This window comes from Linepithema humile, chromosome 2 (assembly GCF_040581485.1).
Source record: "Linepithema humile isolate Giens D197 chromosome 2, Lhum_UNIL_v1.0, whole genome shotgun sequence".
Classification (NCBI taxonomy): domain Eukaryota; kingdom Metazoa; phylum Arthropoda; class Insecta; order Hymenoptera; family Formicidae; genus Linepithema; species Linepithema humile.
This window is the reverse complement of record NC_090129.1, coordinates 33,476,610-33,493,160: the sequence shown is the minus strand read 5'-3', so window position 1 is coordinate 33,493,160 and position 16,551 is coordinate 33,476,610. Positions and strand designations below refer to the sequence as shown.

Here is a 16,551-nt window from a genome sequence, read left to right as displayed (position 1 = left end):
TTAAAATATCTTTAAAAATAATTAAATCCAGCAAACACAGAACATTGCAGCAACATTGTGGCAATGTTGCAATATTGCTGTAATGTTGCAACATTGCCGCAATGTTACTGCAATATTCTATGTTTGCTAGGAAGTATGTACTTAGTCTCTAAATCTTCCATTTTTATTGTTTAAAATATATACATCAATTATGTTTTATTCTAAACATAATATTTTATTAATTAATGATCTATAAAGATAAATAAATGTATGTTTTTATCACATAAACGTAAAATTATGAACCACCGCCCAATCACAGAAATTCTGACATTTTAGTTTAATAAATATTTCAATTTTCAGTTAAAATATCTAAATTCTTTAAGACTAAAATCTAAATTATTCAAAGATTTTAATTTTATAAACGTACGTTACGAAACCTACTCGTTTAAGTTACCGATTTTTTTTATAGACTTCAAACAGATTATCTTATAAGTATTTTTTAAATTAGTTTTTTATCAAAGTTGATTTAAATAATCTTACATTTTATTGTTTAAGAGATTGTTGGATTTCTAACAAACTCTTGCCTTTTGTTTCTGGGATCAAGTACCAAACATAAGGCACCGCTGCAAGGACGAAGAGTCCGTAACTCCAGAAGACGACAGTTTCTCCGGCAACATCGATAAAAGGCTGAAAAGTCTTGGCGAACAGGAAGGATAGCATTGCATTGCCTGAAGCGATGCAAAGAGATGCTAGATTTTTAAGATCTGCCGGAAACATCTCGCCCTGAAGAGCACTGGGCACCGGCACTAAGCCGTAGGACACAAATATGCCAAAGCTTAGCAGCGATGTGATCGGCAACCATGTGAGTTTTTCAGAATCAAAATTCATAGAAAGAAGATAAAAATGCAGGCCAAGAGCGGTGAGTGAAACAGTGACACCTATGATAGAAACGATCAGCAAATTCTTCCGGCCGAATTTATCCACCACAAAAATAGCAGTGGAACCGGCGATAATGCTGGACAAACCCAGAGCCATCACCACGAATGATGGAGTGATGCTCACTCCTGACTTGATGACGACAATCTCCGCGTAAGAGTTCATTGTATTATATGCGCTTGCATAAACAAAGACGTTTAAGCCGAACATGGTGAAAACTTTCTTCAAATTCACTGGAACAGAGAAAAATCAGTCGTAAATATAATGTTCACGCTTTAAAAAATTTGTTTAAATTTTAAGATATTTTATTGGTTAAATTTTATATTTAAAAAAGAATTAACATCTTCAAATCTTTGAGGCGCAATCAAATAATTCACTTCGCTTCCGATATACCTGGTAATAGGAAGTTCTTGAGCTTTGTCATGATACCGGTCCTGGCGCCATCGACGAAATCCTGCAGTTCCTGCATTTCGGTCTTGACGTCAGCCTCTCGTCGGAACCACTTAAGAGATGCCTCAGCTTCGTCGATATTGCCATGAAGGACGTAATGATAGGGCGACTCGGGTATCAAGCTGAAAAGCACGAGGAAGAGGATATTCGGTATGAGGCTCACGTAACCGTACATCTCCATGGACAGATAAGGACCCATCGCATTGCCCAAGAACATACCCACCGACGCTGCATTTATGTTCGTGGATATCTGTAAACGTGACCTCGTATTAAATTTCAGCTTACTATGGACAAGCTTCCGCTATATTATTGTAAAAATAGGCGAATTTCTGCATTGTCAAATAAGAATGCTTAAGCAAAATTGCAATAAGAAATTTAAAATAAGGTTTTAAATAAATTGAAAAGAGTAAAAATAAAAATTTCAAGTGATCAAGCAGTAAAAACTTCGCAAAATTCGGAAATTGACATCTGAATTAGGCAAAAACAAGAAACAGTTCATTTTCCGCTTGCAATGGATACTATTTTTCCTCCAATTTTTCTTAATGTTTAAATAAAATTCTATATTTTTGGATTTACAAAAGAAAACTAGCAAATTTATCTAAAGCATTAGTATTACCAGTGATCCACGAATTGAAGGATCGGCAATCTCGCTGAGATACAAGAACATCGCGGGCCACATAATACCCGATCCGATTCCGGAGCAGAATCTTGAAAGGTTAAGCCACGTGATCGACGTGGCACAGATGATGAAGACCCAGCTGGAGACTAACGGCAAGCCCGATAACAGAAGCACTCTCTTCCGTCCGACATACTCTGAAGGATTGTGTCGTGGCACTTGTTAGAGACATGTCATCCTGAGAACAAGATCTCCACAACTCAGAACTGCGACTTATTCTTCATAGACAAGAGACTTGTTGTTTTCTTTTTTTATTTTCGTTTACTTTACATTGACAGATCATTTTCCATATGAAAACTATATGTGTTAAAGGAAGGAAAAGTTAGGTAAGGATCGAGATACAAATGTTTCATATAATTGGAAAATTGAAGAGAATTGAAGAATATCAGTAAAACCCTTCGGCTTAAAAAAATAAATCTCAATTATTAAACTTCAGGAATATTACAATTATGTGAGATCATAAAGATATGAATATACGGATTTATATAATCCAGGATTTTAAGGATATGCGTACTTCAGGCTGACTGCAAGGATGGCTCTAAGGATTTTGAGTTTCATAATACTTCACGAAGACTTGCTTTCGATTTTCGATTATTGCTGAGTCGTGGCTGGCTTGTTCTTAGGTTACGAATTGTTGCTCAATTTCAATGGGAAGAGGATTCAAGCCGTCTCGGTCTAAATGGCCTTGAAATCATGTTTAAAAGAAAGAGTACAAAAAAGATTTCGTAATTATATGCATATAAATTATACTTCATGACTTACGAATTATGTATTGATAAAAAAATGCTTAATATACATAAAAATAAAATAGAAAACACTCTAATGACAACTTTGATCGAGCTAAAGAGATTTATTTCGATAAGTCGCTTTAAACTTATGATCGATGAATCTCGCTTTCAATAAGAAGCGATGGCGAAGAACTTTTACCTTGACAAAAAGCGCCGAGAAGCGCTCCGACGAGACGTCCAAGATTCAAAAGGGATGCCACCCAAGATGCTTCAGTATCGGTTAGCTTGAAGGGACTGTCTGCCTCTGCTAATGTTAATTGCGCTAAATACGGCGAAGCCCAGCCGGTTGCCAAACCGCTAACGATGGCTTGTAGACTAACTGTTGAACAAAACGTGATTTAAAATTCAAAAATGCTGCTCTTTTCGCTTTTTAATTAAAAATAATAATTAGAAATATTACAATAAAATTTGTATTTAATAGCTATTGTCAATACATATTTGAAGTACAACGTACATACAAGATCGTAGAAAATCATTCAGGCTTAAAAAAATATAAATACATTATTATTCATGTTTAAATTTTTTCTCCTCGAGCTTCGATATAAAATTTTCAACATTTATTTTCTTCAAGCGTGATATAAGAAAATTTTATTCTGCACTATGAGTTGTTTTTGCACGACAGAACACACATTTCTCGGTTGTACGATTTCGTATCTATACTGTATATATATTTTGCTAATTAAGTTAATTAAGAATATTATTTAATTTATAGTTATTTAATAATTTACTAAATTTATTTAATAATAAGAAAAACTTACTCGCGAGAGCAGCCAGCCATTGCGGCCAAATAGTAATTTTTTTTTTGTCAGGGACTTCTGGATCCTTGGCGCAGGACATCTTTCAAAATGTGCAGGACGTAAGGTGCATATTACGCGTCTTGATAGAGCTGCACTGACCCCTGCAGGTTCGAGACCGGCAGTTTCCAGACGAGGAAGAGCATTTACATGTTCTACGTACACACGAAGACGAGATGAATACATTTACATTTCGATAAGAAAGTGATTTATTTATGATGCCGCGTGATTTGATGGTACACTCGTAACCACGTGCATCAGTAGCAATCTATAAAAAACTACATCAGGGTTGTTCTACCTCCGTATGTATTCAAGTATCAAACTCATTAAGATCCACGAGCTCTAAAATAAAACAACTAAAATTGTAAAACGTTTTGCACTTTAAATATTTGTAATTCTAAAAATTCTAAGATTTGAAAATTCAATACTTCAAAAAATATATATATATATATAAATTTTCAAGTACTTAAAGTTAAAAAAATGCAAACTTAAAAACTTTTATAAAATATTTTATAATTATTTCTATTTTATATATTAAAATAAAATAGAAAAAGAAAGAAAAACAGAGAGAGAAAACGACAAGGAAAGAAGAAAACGGAAAAAGTGAAAAAGAGGAAAAAGAGCAGTGTATGTGTTAATACTTTAACGTAATTTAATAATCTTTGTTAATAATTTATTTCTTTTTTGCGGAAGAGAGACGGGATTCCTGATATATAAAGCCAGCACTGATTCCAGCTAAAATCGGTTTTGGGAAAGTACCAAGCAACGTGTAAATATGGATTAGAAATCATAGTGATAATAATGACAATTGTATTCTTATCGCAAAAACATGCTGAGTGCTTCTAGCTAATGAAAATATTGAAATTCCAGCAGCCTTTGCAGATTTACTGCCTCGACGTGAAAATATCGCATATACGTTTCTCCTCTTCTGGTATATTCTTGTCGAGGAAAATGAGTCAGAGCTTTTTGCGTTAATATTTTTTTTTTTTTTATATTGAATTTTACTTTATTTTGCCTTTTATTTATTTTTTATTTATATTAAAATGTATATACAAAAGGTAAGCACACAATAACGAATTTATTGCACATGTAATGGTATTTTTAACGTTCAAATAATATCAAATAATTTTATATTACATTTTGTTGAATAGAATATTTTTAATATTGGAGCGTGGGAAACATTAAATTCTTTTTACTTTTGTTGTTTAAAAAAAATTTTCAGTGATATTTTATTTACTGCAGAAGCTATGCGATTCTTTTAAATTCATTGTAGTTTATTTTTTTAGTGTTGCATACTTTGTATATTTCTTTCTTAATTACTGCATTTCTTTCCTTATCATCAAGAGCGTTGTAATTTCCCCAAACCACTTTTTTGCACGAATGCGCTCCCCGATTATTCATATCCCCCCGACAAAATAACCCTCTCTCACGCGCTTTCGTTCACAAACCCCCGTTTTCATTCCTATCGTTCTTCTTTTCGTCCTTCCTTCATCCTCACCGCCTCAAAAAGCCCAAATAGTCAAAACAGCGCGACACCTTTATTCTAAAGCATCATTTCGCTGCGGACATCGCGTATTTCCGGCGACTTTCGCATGTCTCCGATAGGGATGTATTTAAAAGTGAATTGTCGTTTTATACTACATTGCAGGATACAGCTATCATTTTTCTTTAAAGCTTTAAAAATTTCATTTAGATTATTGCAAAATTATTTAAGGCTTTGCTTAAGTTTTCGATGAAGTTTTTGATTAAATTGCCATTACAAATTAGCTGTTTTATTTAAATTCTAAACATCTAATCCTAGAAAAATATATATTATTTTTTCTAAATATACATATATATTTTGCCTATATAAATACTTAACTTTCATCATTTTATTAAAATAGAAAATTGGTGTTATAGAAAGTCTTCTTTACTACCTTCGTAGTTTAAATTTTATAACATTTTATGATTGGCTTTTAAAACTGTGTAAAATATTAATTTCAATATGCATAATGTAAAACATTAATTTTACATGTGCTTTTTCTCTTCAAATTCGTCTGGTATTGATTTAAAAACTCGTATGTTACTAAGGAAATATTGCGAAATAATTTTCATTTAAACTTTGTTTCAGAAACATACACATTTTTTGACATATATTAAAAGTAAAAAAAGATTAATATAAAATAAAAACTTATTAGAATTAAAATGATAGAATTCATGCACTAGAATCACATATATCATTGAGCTCATACTACAAATAATAAAGAAATATAAAACATAGCATAGATAGAAAACATTTATAATTTTTACATACACAATGTTTATTAATTACTATCTATATAAAGATGTGTTTTAGAAGCTTAACTTTTTATCATATATTTTGTATTCATTATTAAGTGTTCTGTTCTACGCACAAAAATTTGAGAACATTTCTATGAATTGTTATAAATGTATAAAATTTTTAGTTTATAAGTATTAAAAAAAAGAAATATATTTAAAAAGAATGAATGAAAAGAATATGCAATATATGCATATATTAGAATCAAAATTATTCACATTTTCTTTCGCAAGTAATTAGAACCTTTTTATGTTAGCACAAATAATTAAGCTCAAAACAATGGGAGAGCATGTGAGTGTTGTCGAAGCTTTTCTTTCAGACAACGGAATTTCTAGTCACACTCCTGTTCGTCGCTCGCACCCTCTTAGTTCCCATGCGGGGGTGCGCTCAGTGCGAATCGCGCAGCCGCCCGAACACTTCGGAGAAGCTGGCACCGCATTGTGATCGCGCGCGAAAAAAAAGGGGAAAAAAGAAACGAAAGTGCACGCAGGCGAGGGAACATTTCGAGGCTGTTTAGTGTTCTTTAAACAAAGTACAAGTTGCAATATTCGTGTTCGCGCATTCTCCAGAGAATGACGTCGTTGTCTGTGACACCGCGTGGGTGCTGCGGCCACGGGATCCACGTCCGCTGGCCCTATTATTGACTCGGGGGTTGGTCCGGCGGCCATGACGAGGGGTTGGATACACCGCGAGATCGCGAGGTGGCGCGGTGTGTGCGGTCCACCCTCCCTGGAATGCTTTCGGCGAGGATCCTGCCGACGCTGTCGAGCCCTACGGGTCCATCCACGACGTTGAGGGCGACCGACGGCGGCCAGGAGGTGCGCGTTTGACTCTTAGCGTCGCCGTGGAAGTGCAAACGCGCGGTCGCGCGCGAATAATAGCGCACATCGAAGTGGAATCGTGCGGGGCGGAAGCGGTGCGGAAAGTCCATTTCGAAAGGCTTGCGTGTTGTTCGGGGCGTACCGAGTGCACCCAACGGTCTCCTCGCAGTGCGGACAATATTTCCGGGTGAATTTGTGCGGGTCAACGACGTCGTCGCCGCGGTCTGGCGTTCGTCGAGTGGGATCGTGGGAAACCGAGCCGAGAGGAGTGAAACGCGACTCGGCCCTCGAGAGTGTCGTCCACCATTTTGGCTGCGCGGAGGTTATTCCGTGTCTCTCGCGAAGGCGTCGGGACGCCCGTGCGACTCGTCGAGAACGACATTCTATTTTGGAGTGATCTCTTCGCTCCTCTCATTCTCCCCTCTTCCTTCTTTTTCGCCGTTTTGTTATTGCGAGGGAGCGTTTCGGCGAACGGAGAATACGAGCGACTTCCGGAGAAGAATCGGTGTCGTGACGCTGCTGCACAGGGATCAGCTGGATCCAGCCAGCATCCGAGCGTCTCATCGAGAAAAAGTCCTGGGACATCCTGGGACGTCGCGACGTTCCCGACGCCGCGGAACCGAAGCCATTTTTACGCGCTGCATGTTGGGAGGAGTGGCTCTCCCGTTGGAAACTGGGTTACCGCGTCGCTTCCGCTTGAATTTCTCCTTCGCTCGTCGTCCGGAGACCCGTGAATTCGTGTGTCGAGGTCGAAAAAAAAACAGAACACGTTCTCCACTTTGCCCGTGGCCGAAAAATCTGCACAAAGTCGTAACTTAATGAAATTTGTGCAGGGAGCAGAGACTCGGATTTTGAGTGAGAAGAAAGCTGTGTGCCAAGTGATCAGTACTTGTCGGAGAAAATCGCGTAAGATGAAGAGACGTGGATTTGTACGTTAATGCGAAAGAGACGGTGTTTGAATTCGTCGAGTCATTTCGTGCGGAGAGAAAGAAGAGACGCGAATTTATACACTAAGGGGGAGGAGAAACGTGTACAGAGCAGAAGAACAGTGCGTGGATTGACTTGGTGGATCGATATAGTCGTTGACGAGCATCGTGTAAAAAAAAGGATTAGCGTAGATTGATCGATTGATTAATCGTGTCCTCGGAATGTCATGCGAGCAGAGGAGATGCGTGGATCTGTGTGTCAAGTAAAGAAATTGGAAAAATGTTGTTTTGTCATTTAAGATTAGATGACGATGAGATAGTAATCGATCTGGGCTGATTTAATAAATCAGTGGAGTTATTGAAAAATATTATTCAAGGAAAGCAGAGATAAATCTATAAAATGGAAACTTGATTCGATAAACTTGGAAAAATCATGAAAGGTGAATTGAATTGGTTTGCTTAAAAAGGATAAACGTAACATTCAAGAGCGAGAAAATAGTATGCAAGTAGATTTAGAAAATTGATAAATTTGTGACGGAATTTCGGGCGATCGGAGAGGAATGGCTGGATTTATACGCCGAGAGAAAGAAAATGCTAGAAGGTAAAAGTTGCATATGCGGAGCATTTAATGAATACACAGAGGAATGTCGTGCAGCATAGGAAGACATGGATTTCTACGTTGAGGGAAGCGCAGCGCGGAAATGTGTGGTACGTGCGTTCGACGAAGAAATATTTTGTGCAACGTGATTGGTTCTCATTAAAGAGAACTCCCGCAGAAAGAAGTAACATGGCTCTATGTTTAATGTCGAATGATTAATCGCTGAAAAAAAATAAAGTGTGAATTTGTGCATTAAAAAAAAGCCGAATCTGTATCGATGCAGTATTAGTGAAAGTATTCTGTAAAAAAGCAAGATGTAAATTTGTTGTGTTCTCCGCTTGTCAAAGAATTTGATAAGTTAAATTTCTCATTAAAAAATAATAAATATTATTTTACTGGAAAAAAAAATCGCAGATCCTTATCAATGAAAGATTCTTCTTTGGGTTATGGAATAATAGTCATTTGTGGAAAATTTCACTTGTATGCTTCAGAAAACTGAGGATTACAAGAAATCATTATTTGAAAAATACTCTTTACACCTAAGAGAATCCTATTGATACCGAAAGCAGTTGTCAATTCCGATCGCTTGAGTAAAATTCTTTTCCTCTCCAGAAAAAGTGAAAGAATTGCACTGAAAAAAAATCACAAATTTTTTGTGTTAAAAAATTTTAAATTCTGTTTGCTCGAAGAATGTCCTCCGTATGTCGAAGAAAACAGATGCTTGTTCTTCACGGAAATGTGCTTTGTCGAAGATTTATTTGCTGGTCGAAGAAAATTACAGATCGCCCTTATTTAAGAGATATCGTCGAGAGGAATTGTAATGTGTAAATTGAGAGTGACAAAAATTATCAATTTTTTTTTACGATTTTAAAAAAAAGATCCTTTTACCAACGAGGACTTTCCATCTTCAGGAAAGGAAATCTTCCACGAGAGGATGCTGCGAAGATTGAAGGATTCGTGGGAACGGGATGATCGCTAAAAGATTTATGGGATTCACGGGATGGAAATTGATGGATCTTCATGGAAGGAGGATAAATCTAACGAATTTTGTTCGAAAAGCTCGCCAAATGTAGCATTTTTCTGAGAACATGATCAGAAATTAAACCGACAGGCGTCGGAAACGCGAAAGACGATGAAGATCGAATGACTGCGGCAAAGGACCGACAAAAGTAGTTTTAGGTGTTTCGTACGAGTGAAATCGATTAGTGCGTCGATTATTAGTGCTCTTTTGAAAGTGTCTCTCCGATTTTTCTCGTCGAAGGATTACGCGTGGCGGCCTACGAGTGACAAGTACGAGTCCTTCGGTTCCGCAAGACGTGAGTATTCTATTTTGTTTCATTGAAGTATCAAGTAAATTAAACAGAAATATTATTATAGAAAAGAATACGAGATAGTTGATTTATTCATTTTAGATAGAACTGTTATTTTAAAGATGTCAACAAGAGATTTTTGCCCGCGATAAATGAGATCGAAAAAATAATAATATGAGTACATAAAGCAAAAATTCATATTTTATGTCATATATGCATTATATTGCTTTAATAATTTTTACGATCTTAAAGAATAATAATTACAAAATAAAAATGAAAGAAATTTATATCCAAATATAGAAAAATAGCTATTGTTATGATACAAACAATAAATTAAGTTGTTATTTTTTGAGAAAAGAAAGAGGATTGTAGCGAAAGATCATGCTCAAAAGAGGATCAGAAATCACGGTAGTAACTTGCAACCTTCATCTCACCTTTATGCACCGGTACATAAAACTTCGGGAAAGCGCTAACCTACATGCTCATTCGTATGGCAAATCATATTCAATTCGCAAAATGAAAACCACCCGCGATGCACACACCATCACATCCGTTTCCGTCTGCTTTTACCGTCCCTCGTGGAGAGAATCGTCTTGCAGTAGAAATCCGCGAAGACTGAATCCTGAGAAAAATATTCTCCCTCTAGAACTTTCTTATGCACTTAGCAATTTTAATATCTAAATTTAAAAAACGTCCACTTCAGAATATTATATACATTTTATACATTTTGTTACTATTTTTTTCTTTTAGAAATATCTGATATCTCATTAACGCGAGAAGCGACTGATTCTTAAATTATCACCAAATAAAGAAGAAAGTTAATTAGATGAAAGAAAATAAATAGAAGAATTTACAAGAAAAGCAAAACAGTAATTAAACATCGCAGTATAAAGTTACAACAAGAGCTGAAGTTTACACCGAAGGTTCCGTAAACAATACTTGCCCCAAAATAGTGACGTCATCGCCGAACTAATTACCGTGTATAGTTACCACCGATCTCATTAATATTTATTTACCTTTCGATATTTACTTCATTAATTACAATTAATTAGTAGATCACAGCATGGCGCACACAACAAAAATATAAATCTGTTATTAGAAACAATTTTACTTTATATTTAATTTAGGCGCAAAACGTTACTTAGATTAGTTACTAAATTATATGAAAATGTGACGCGGTGGTAGCATGACGTCAAAAGCACATAAAAATAATTTGGCTGTGCGATATGTAAAAAATATCACGAAACTTATTAATAAATTAAAATTGTTTAGAAAAGAGTTCTAACAAGATCTTAGGCAGCACTAAAGAGAATTCGATTACATTAGACTCGTATTATGATAATTTCAGAGCATCGTTACGTGTTTGATATTTCATTACTAAAAATAGAAAAGTCAGCAGGTGTCTATCTGGAAAAACCGATCGAAAGTTGTAACTAAATCCCAGCTCTAGTATAGACAATATCTAAGTTGAATATCGATAATTGATGGGGTGATTCGTCTTCGATGGTCGTGTCGAGTTCAAAACGAAGGTAGAGAGGAAGGATGCAAGTGGCAATGATCGCACTTCTTCTAACATCGAGATCATTACGGCAGTGATTTGTGGCGCCATTAGAGAGGCGCAGCCAAAATGCGTTTCTGAAAAGCGGAGTCCTGATATTAATCGCTAACGCCTGACGCGAGAGGGGGGCATAAATTCCGGATATCCTTCTCTGTGCCGGAGAAATTTTTCGCCGTTCGAGCGAAATGGCCGAAATCTGCGTCCGAAAAGTTTCGTGACAATCTCGATGAACAGAGGTGCGCGTTTGATCTACTACTTCTGTAAAGTTAGCACCCCGTTTTCGAATTCGATATAATTGATAGAGGTCTAACTCTTTTCCAAAGATTTCTAGACTTTCTAATACGCGTGAAGAAAGAATTATAGCGATGAAATGTGAAAAGACATTCTAAATATATAAAATGCTAACTTTGTGCTTTTATTATGCGGAAATTGCTCTTTGTTTTAAATTGTTGAATATATAATTTTTATACGGAAGAATAACAGAGTTAAATGTAACTTTCGTGTTGCGTTTGAAAGACTTTGAAGGAAATAAATATGTACATAAACATACAAAGTAAAGCGTTCATTTGACTAGAGTCGCAGAGAATTAGACACGGACGCAGTGGTTACGGACTGATTAGCACAGACCGTAAAGGGCGTACAGTGGTAAAAGACAGCGCGAGCGTGTACATAAAAAAACTACGTAGGATTTATTTTTTGTCTTATCTTACTCCGTAATTACTATCTATGGTAACGGATAGTTCAAGTAGCTACATTGTACTATAAACTCAGTTTCCGTGAAAAGTTTTAATCGCTAACGCTAATACATATAAATATATTTATATGTATGTGAGTATAAACTATTGTGAATCTTCTTTCGTTTCGTTCGTCTAACCACGTGTCTCGCGACAAAATGAATTATTTTACGCAGTTGTTTTCAATTATTCGTACAAAAAGTAGTAACATAACAATGTTGATGAGTAATAAACATCGAAGGAAGAAAAATGTGGAAAATATCGATTGAAAAATTGATACGGGATCGTCACTTTCAGCTGCGCTTTTCTGCAACATCGTGCATCGCGCTCGTAACTTTAAGAAAGTATAGCGGCGGTCGCGAATTGATTTAGTATTGTGTGTCATAAAGTACCAGCGCTGACCCCTTTTCGCACGAAATCGATATACACACTTCGATACACACGCACGCGTTACCTAATTCTTCAACTCTGCATTGCAATCTATTATAATTTTTTCATTGTGCGCGCGTTTAAATAAATAAATTAAATTATAAAATAAATAAAATAAATAAATAAAATAAATAAAAAGGACATCGTGTATGTTTAATGTAAAACATGATTTCCTTCCTGATGATCTTAAGATTGGTGTTATTAGAAGAGGCATGACTTTCAAGATGTGTTGTCCTTCTAAACAATTTTTAAATGTAACGAATATAAGAAGATTGTAATATCCGAATTAGTTTTATAAGTAACGATTGTTTATTAATATGTTCCGAATTTTATAATAACTAACTACTGAAGATGACCACAACCAGATGGTCGAAACGTCTAGATTGACCTAAACATTTGTTATAATATATTAATAAATTAAGCACGAAAATCCAGCTTGGGCTCTGTAGCTTGTTGTTAATAATTTAAATTAAATTATATTATTATTGACTATAAGAGAAAACTAAAATTTAGTTAAATAGTATACATTACATGGGATTACAAAATAATTATTAATCTTGGCAAATAAGAGAAGTCTTGTAATAAATTAACCCTAGCAATATAAATTTAAAAAATATTTCTTTTAAGTAACAAAACCGTTGTACATTTATGTACTTACAACTGGCGTATATTTTTTCTTTGAAAAGTATAGAATCCGAGTACAACGATAGTCTAATTAGCAATCAAAAATAATTGTAAAATTTTGCATTGGCATTGATTATCAATATTTATGTTTCATGTATATCATCATTATTATGCCTATTACGTACACAATTAAAATAAATTAATATTGCTCATTACAAGAAATAATAGAATAGAATTAACAATATTCTACTGATTGGCTCAATTATATTTGGGTGTCGTAATTTTATTAGAATATACGAGAACATAATAAAAAGGACACAATCAAATTTCTAAAATGTATTTTATATTAATTACAAATAATGGAAAAAAAAGTTAAATTATAAACAAGCCTAGCATTTCACTGTTAGTTTTTTATAAAAACTAGAAAAAAATATCTCTATTTTTAAATTATCAGGACTAAACAACTCCTTTATTTTGTAATTTCTCTTTAGTCTTTTATTTTATTGGCACATGCTCAGAATGAAAATGCCGTCTTGGTCATGTGCACAGCAAATTTTCATTCCACGCATGCTCATGTGATAACGTGGTCGTTGGCAAATGTAGTGGGAGATCACAGAGAAGAATTTAAGACAAGAGACGATCAGCTGTTGAAAAATAATGTCATTTTTAAGAATAGAAGCAATAAATTGCAATTTATTTACTTTGTAAAGAAAAAACTAGATAAATTTTTTAAATAGCTAAACGAAAAATCAAATAATCATATATTATAGGCTAAAAGAAATACATAATGTAAAAAAAAGTGACAATTTTCCAAAATACTTGCATTTTTTCGCCCCTTTTTCAAATTCTCTCAAATTCCTAGTTGCTAATGGCATCGAGATTGGAGTCTCCGAGCTGTCCGAAAATATTTTATAATGATTCACGGGCACATCCTGCAGAACCGGTAATATTCTCGGTGTTGGGGGCGAAGGAGAAGTGGGAAGGAACAGTAAAAGAGAGATACTAGCAGCCACCACCGACATAAATCACCCTTTGCTCTTGTCGACCGAAGGGCAAGCAAAGTGAATGGGAAAGCCCGGAGCGTCTCTCTTCTTGAAAAATAATTCCGACGAACTGGCTTTTCCATTAAAAAGTTTGATTCGCGGATTCGTAGTCGGCATACCTAACTTAACAGAACGGAAAGTTTGTCGTTTTTCTTGGAAGATGCAAGAAAGAGGAACAGGTCGACATTCCGGTTATCTCCATTGCCATCTTTCCAAGTCCGTTTTGTCTTCTCGGTTATTTCCGTAATGCTACCAGTATGTTGCAAAGTGTATTTTTATTTAAAATTCTAGAACTTTCGAAACTCCATGTACCATCATCATATTAAATGGTGACGTCAGAAACGAAAAATCACATGTTCGTTATCATACGATAAACAAAGTACCGCAATGCCAGTATTTTCATATTGCTTTTAACGTTAATATTTGCTTTTTGGACTGGTAATTGTAAAATATAATTTATTTTTATAATTTGTTAAAATTTATTTTAATTTTTAAGTTAAATGTTAAATTAAATAAAATGTTATGTCAAACATTTTTGCAAAATTATTATAAATTTGTTTTAATTTCACAAAAATAATCTCGGATTTTAATTGAATATTTACTTTATTACATTTTTATTATTTTTTTGTTCTCAAAAATTTTTAATTTATAAGTTAAACAGAAGGTAAATTAAATTGAAATATTTTATATCTATTTATATAGAATGTTTAGAAATTAAAATAAATTTTTTTTTAAACAACATGTGAGAAAATCTTATAGAAAAAATTGTTCATAAGTTGCTGTTGTTTTTCTTTTTTTCCTCTCTCTCTTCTCATTGCTCAATTCATGCATTGTACTTGGCATTGGAATCTTGATCAATAATAAAGTTCGAAGCGATTAAGCTGGAATGCGTAACGTCACGTTTTGATTTTATGACTGAGAAATTCCAATTCCCGCGGATGGGAGAAGTAAAATAAATAAGAAAGATAAGTAACTCCAAAATCAGTATGTGATTGTCGAACCGACAAAGCGATAGTTTCATCCCACATTATATCATCAATTATATTTTGTATCTCCTTTCTTTCACAAACAGAAAACAGATAGAGTATTTGAATCAAATGTTGAATTTTGGGGAAACTCATTGCTGCAGGTGCTTAAAATAGCTTTCTTAGTTTTTCTGGAACCGTATTTTGTTCTTACCATATTTTTTAATTTCAATATTTCTAGATCAATTTGAAGAAAAAGGTGCACAACCGTCGAAGTCCCGTTTAACTTTAAACTTCAAACCTACGGCACCTTTTCGTCGTCAGAACGAGAGGTGTTGTCCTTGTCATTCGCATCGTTGTCGTCCTCATCGTCAGCGTCAGCTTCTTCTTGTAACAGCACAGTTTGCAAACTCGCGACGGTCTCGCGATAAAAGTTACGTCGTTTAGTGACGTTCTTAGCCCCCACTTTCTCTCCTTTTTGTGCTTTTACAAGCGTGGAGAGATTGTAAGAGGCAAGGAAGGAAAAGATGAGAATGAGAAATTGAGTAGAAAAAGACATTTGTTAAGTTCTTTGCATTAAATTCCTGAAGTATCAAAGCAGAACGTCAAGCTGTTTTGTGAACTTTGTACATTCTTTAAATCTTTTCTATAGAAACAATTATGTTTCTTATTTATTTTTCTATTGCATTATTTTTTTGGATAATATTGCAAATTTTGGCAAAACTTTTATCTATGCAAATTTGTTAGCATGACTAAATACGATTAATTGGTAATACATAATTTCTTTAGTTCAAATATTTATGTAATTATATCAAGTTTACTAGCATATTAGTAATGTTATCAAATTTGTGTAATTTAAAATAACAAAATAAATTTTATTCGCGTATTTAATTCAGTATTTCAATATTTTAATTCAATTTTGACGTATATAATTCACACGTTTATAAATCTTATAATATTAACTAACATACAGTCAATTTGAACAATAACAATGTTACAATAAACAAATAATGCAATTAATAAGTTGGATATATTCAACAATATTTTCTATTTGTACTAAAATATATGACTAAAAAATATCTTTTAATTCCACATTTTTTTTGTCATTGAAAAAGGAAAAGATTTTGATAAGAGTAAATATAATACTTTATCTTTATATAAAATTACACACAATTTTGATAACATTACTAATATAATAATTACTTGATATAATTACATAAATATTTGAACTAAAGGAATTATGTATTACCAATTAATCATATTTAATCATGCTAACAAGTTTACATTTATATTTATATATAAAATTATAAACCGCAGACAAAAATATAATTATCTCAGCATAGATCTTAGAACTTACTTGATAAATATTGAAAAATAAAAACAGTGAAGAATATCGACATTTTGTAATCACACAAGAGTAATGAATTCACTCACTATTCGTTGTATCCTAGCTAAGTACGCCTTCAGCTGCACCCGAGGAAATTATCACACATTTTAGTTTCAAACATCTTACATAAATAATTAATAAATACATAATCATAGTTGTACATTATCGCAAAACTGTATACATATTTAAATAGTAAACAAATAATTGTTACTACTT

At 34.1% G+C, this 16,551-nt stretch overlaps 2 protein-coding genes across 5 annotated transcripts in view; one reads left to right on the top strand and one right to left on the bottom strand.

Annotated features, from left to right (window-relative positions):
- Nucleotides 1-141: 141 nt before the first annotated feature.
- On the bottom strand, nt 142-4,242 carry LOC105674930 (facilitated trehalose transporter Tret1-like). The gene is made up of 5 exons (XM_012371619.2): nt 3,588-4,242; nt 2,969-3,148; nt 1,982-2,178; nt 1,309-1,615; nt 142-1,148 (listed from the first exon to the last, which is right to left on the bottom strand). Exons 1-5 carry the CDS (start codon nt 3,664-3,666, stop codon nt 523-525), a joined length of 1,389 nt encoding a protein of 462 aa, XP_012227042.1. The 5' UTR covers nt 3,667-4,242; the 3' UTR covers nt 142-522.
- A 2,441-nt stretch (nt 4,243-6,683) lies between these two features.
- rho-5 (rhomboid-5) overlaps nt 6,684-16,551 on the top strand; it is a 64,094-nt gene continuing 54,226 nt past the window's right edge. For all 4 annotated transcript variants that reach the window (XR_010888480.1, XM_012371596.2, XM_012371595.2 and 1 more), the window contains exon 1: nt 6,684-9,601. The gene's annotated coding sequence lies outside the window, so the exon portion shown is untranslated. The remainder of the gene's footprint in view (nt 9,602-16,551) is intronic.

Excerpts from the sequence above, each read along its gene's own strand:
- LOC105674930 (XM_012371619.2), bottom strand. The coding sequence starts at position 3,666 with ATGTCCTGCGCCAAGGATCCAGAAGTCCCTGACAAAAAAAAAATTACT. Across the intron at positions 3,149-3,587 it reads ATGGCTGGCTGCTCTCGCGA|TTAGTCTACAAGCCATCGTT; the intron begins GTAAGTTTTTCT and ends TTTGTTCAACAG. Across the intron at positions 1,616-1,981 it reads CTTCAATTCGTGGATCACTG|ATATCCACGAACATAAATGC; the intron begins GTAATACTAATG and ends TCACGTTTACAG.